The sequence below is a fragment of the Penaeus vannamei genome, unplaced genomic scaffold (assembly GCF_042767895.1).
Source record: "Penaeus vannamei isolate JL-2024 unplaced genomic scaffold, ASM4276789v1 unanchor5379, whole genome shotgun sequence".
NCBI classification, from domain to species: domain Eukaryota; kingdom Metazoa; phylum Arthropoda; class Malacostraca; order Decapoda; family Penaeidae; genus Penaeus; species Penaeus vannamei.
In genome coordinates, this window is record NW_027218357.1 from 22,501 (window position 1) to 25,000 (window position 2,500).

General features: G+C 41.9%; 1 protein-coding gene across 1 annotated transcript in view; it reads right to left on the minus strand.

Moving 5' to 3' along the window:
* LOC113821991 (solute carrier family 25 member 44) overlaps positions 1 to 2,500 on the minus strand; it is a 13,708-nt gene that overhangs the window by 9,348 nt on the left and 1,860 nt on the right. Inside the window, exon 2 of the mRNA XM_070120542.1 lies at positions 1,455 to 1,777. Coding sequence (XP_069976643.1) covers positions 1,455 to 1,777 — 323 coding nt within the window. The remainder of the gene's footprint in view (positions 1 to 1,454; positions 1,778 to 2,500) is intronic.

Below are 2,500 nucleotides of genomic sequence, written 5' to 3' on the forward strand. Positions count from 1 at the left end.
TGTCTCTGTCTGTGTCTCATTCTCTCCCTTTCTCCCTTCTCCTCTCCTCTCCCTTCCTCTCTCCCTCTCTCACTCACCCTCTATAATCCTCTGTCTCTGTCTCTGTCTGTCACTCTCATTCTCTCCCTTTCTCCCTTCCCTCTCCTCTCCCTTTCTCTCTCCCTCTCTCACTCACCCTCTATCATCCTCTGTCTCTGTCTGTCAGTCTCATTCTCTCCCTTTCTCCCTTCCCTCTCCTCTCCCTTTCTCTCTCCCTCTCTCACTCACCCTTTCTCTCTCCCTCTCTCACTCACCCTTTCTCTCTCCCTCTCTCACTCACCCTTTCTCTCTCCCTCTCTCACTCACCCTTTCTCTCTCCCTCTCTCACTCACCCTTTCTCTCTCCCTCTCTCACTCAACCTTTCTCTCTCCTCTCACTCACCCTTTCTCTCTCCCTCTCTCACTCACCCTTTCTCTCTCACTCTCTCATTCACCCTTTCTCTCTCCCTCTCTCACTCACCCTTTCTCTCTCCCTCTCTCACTCACCCTTCCCTCTCTACCTCTCTCACTCACCCTTTCTCTCTCTCCCTCTCTCACTCACCCTTTCTCTCCCTCTCTCACTCAACCTTTCTCTCTCCCTCTCTCACTCACCCTTTCTCTCTCCCTCTCTCACTCACCCTTTCTCTCTCCCTCTCTCACTCAACCTTTCTCTCTCCCTCTCTCACTCACCCTTTATCTCTCCCTCTCTCACTCATCCTTTCTCTCTCCCTCTCTCACTCAACCTTTCTCTCCCTCTCTCACTCACCCCTTCTCTCTCCCTCTCTCACTCACCCTTTCTCTCTTCCTCTCTCACTCAACCCTTCTCTCTCCCTCTCTCACTCACCCTTTATCTCTCCCTCTCTCACTCAACCTTTCTCTCTCCCTCTCTCACTCAACCTTTCTCTCTCCCTCTCTCACTCACCCTTTCTCTCTCCCTCTCTCACTCACCCTTTCTCTCTCCCTCTCTCACTCACCCTTTCTCTCTCCCTCTCTCACTCACCCTTTCTCTCTCCCTCTCTCACTCACCCTTTCTCTCTCTCTCTCTCACTCACCCTTTCTCTCTCCCTCTCTCACTCACCCTTTCTCTCTCTCTCTCTCACTCACCCTTTCTCTCTCCCTCTCTCATTCACCCTTTCTCTCTCTCTCTCTCACTCACCCTTTCTCTCCCTCTCTCACTCACCCTTCTCTCCCTCTCTCATTCACCCTTTATCTCTCCCTCTCTCACTCAACCTTTCTCTCTCCCTCTCTCACTCACCCTTTCTCTCTCCCTCTCTCACTCACCCTTTATCTCTCCCTCTCTCACTCACCCTTTCTCTCTCCCTCTCTCACTCACCCTTTCTCTCTCCCTCTCTCACTCAACCTTTCTCTCTCCCTCTCTCACTCACCCTTTATCTCTCCCTCTCTCACTCACCCTTTCTCTCTCTCTCTCTCACTCACCGTGACTCTTCCCCGTCCCCTGTATTCGATATTCAGGGGGTTGACCACGACCCTCCGCCGCCCCGTCCTTCCGTCGGCACTCTTTCCCGACCCCTCTTTCTGGCCCAGGACCATCATGTGCTGCGAGATGACGTCGAAGGGTACGATGATGGTCTGTCCGACGAGCGACGCGCAGCCGCCCCCCACGAGGGCCCTGAGGCGCGAATCTTGCACGCCTTCCTCCTTCAGGAAGTGCCTGACGTTCTCGTACGTTGTGATGTAGAAGATTCCCGAGACGAGCTGGAAGGCGCTGACCCAGAAACCTCGATAGAGTCCGCTGACACCTGAAATCATTATAATAACAATCATTTGTCTGAAAATGATGATAATAGTTATTATCATTGTAATAATAATAATAATAATTATTATTATTATCATTATCATTATTAATAAGTAATAATCATCATATATTAATAAAAATAATAATAACAATATTATTAATAATCACTGTCATCATTATTATCATGTAATAAAAATCATCATCATCATCATCATCATCATATAATAGTAATAACAATAATAACAATAATCATTATCACGTAATAGGAATAATAATAATAATTATCATGCAATAATAGTAATAACAATAAAAACAATCATAATAATAATAATAATAATAATAATAATAATAATAATAATAATAATAATAATAATAATAATAATAATAATAATAATAATAATAATAATAATAATTAAAAATAATAATAATGATAATAATATTAACAATAATAATCATTATCATGTAATAACAATAATAATAATAATCCTGCAATAATAATAACAATAATAATAATAATAATAATAATAATAATAATAATAATAATAATAATAATAATAATAATAATAATAATAATCATAATCATAATCATAATCATAATCATAATCATAATCATAATCATCATCATCATCATCATCATCATCATCATCATCATCATCATCATCATCATAATAACAACAATAACATTATCATGTAACAATAATAATAATAATAATTATAAAATAATTAC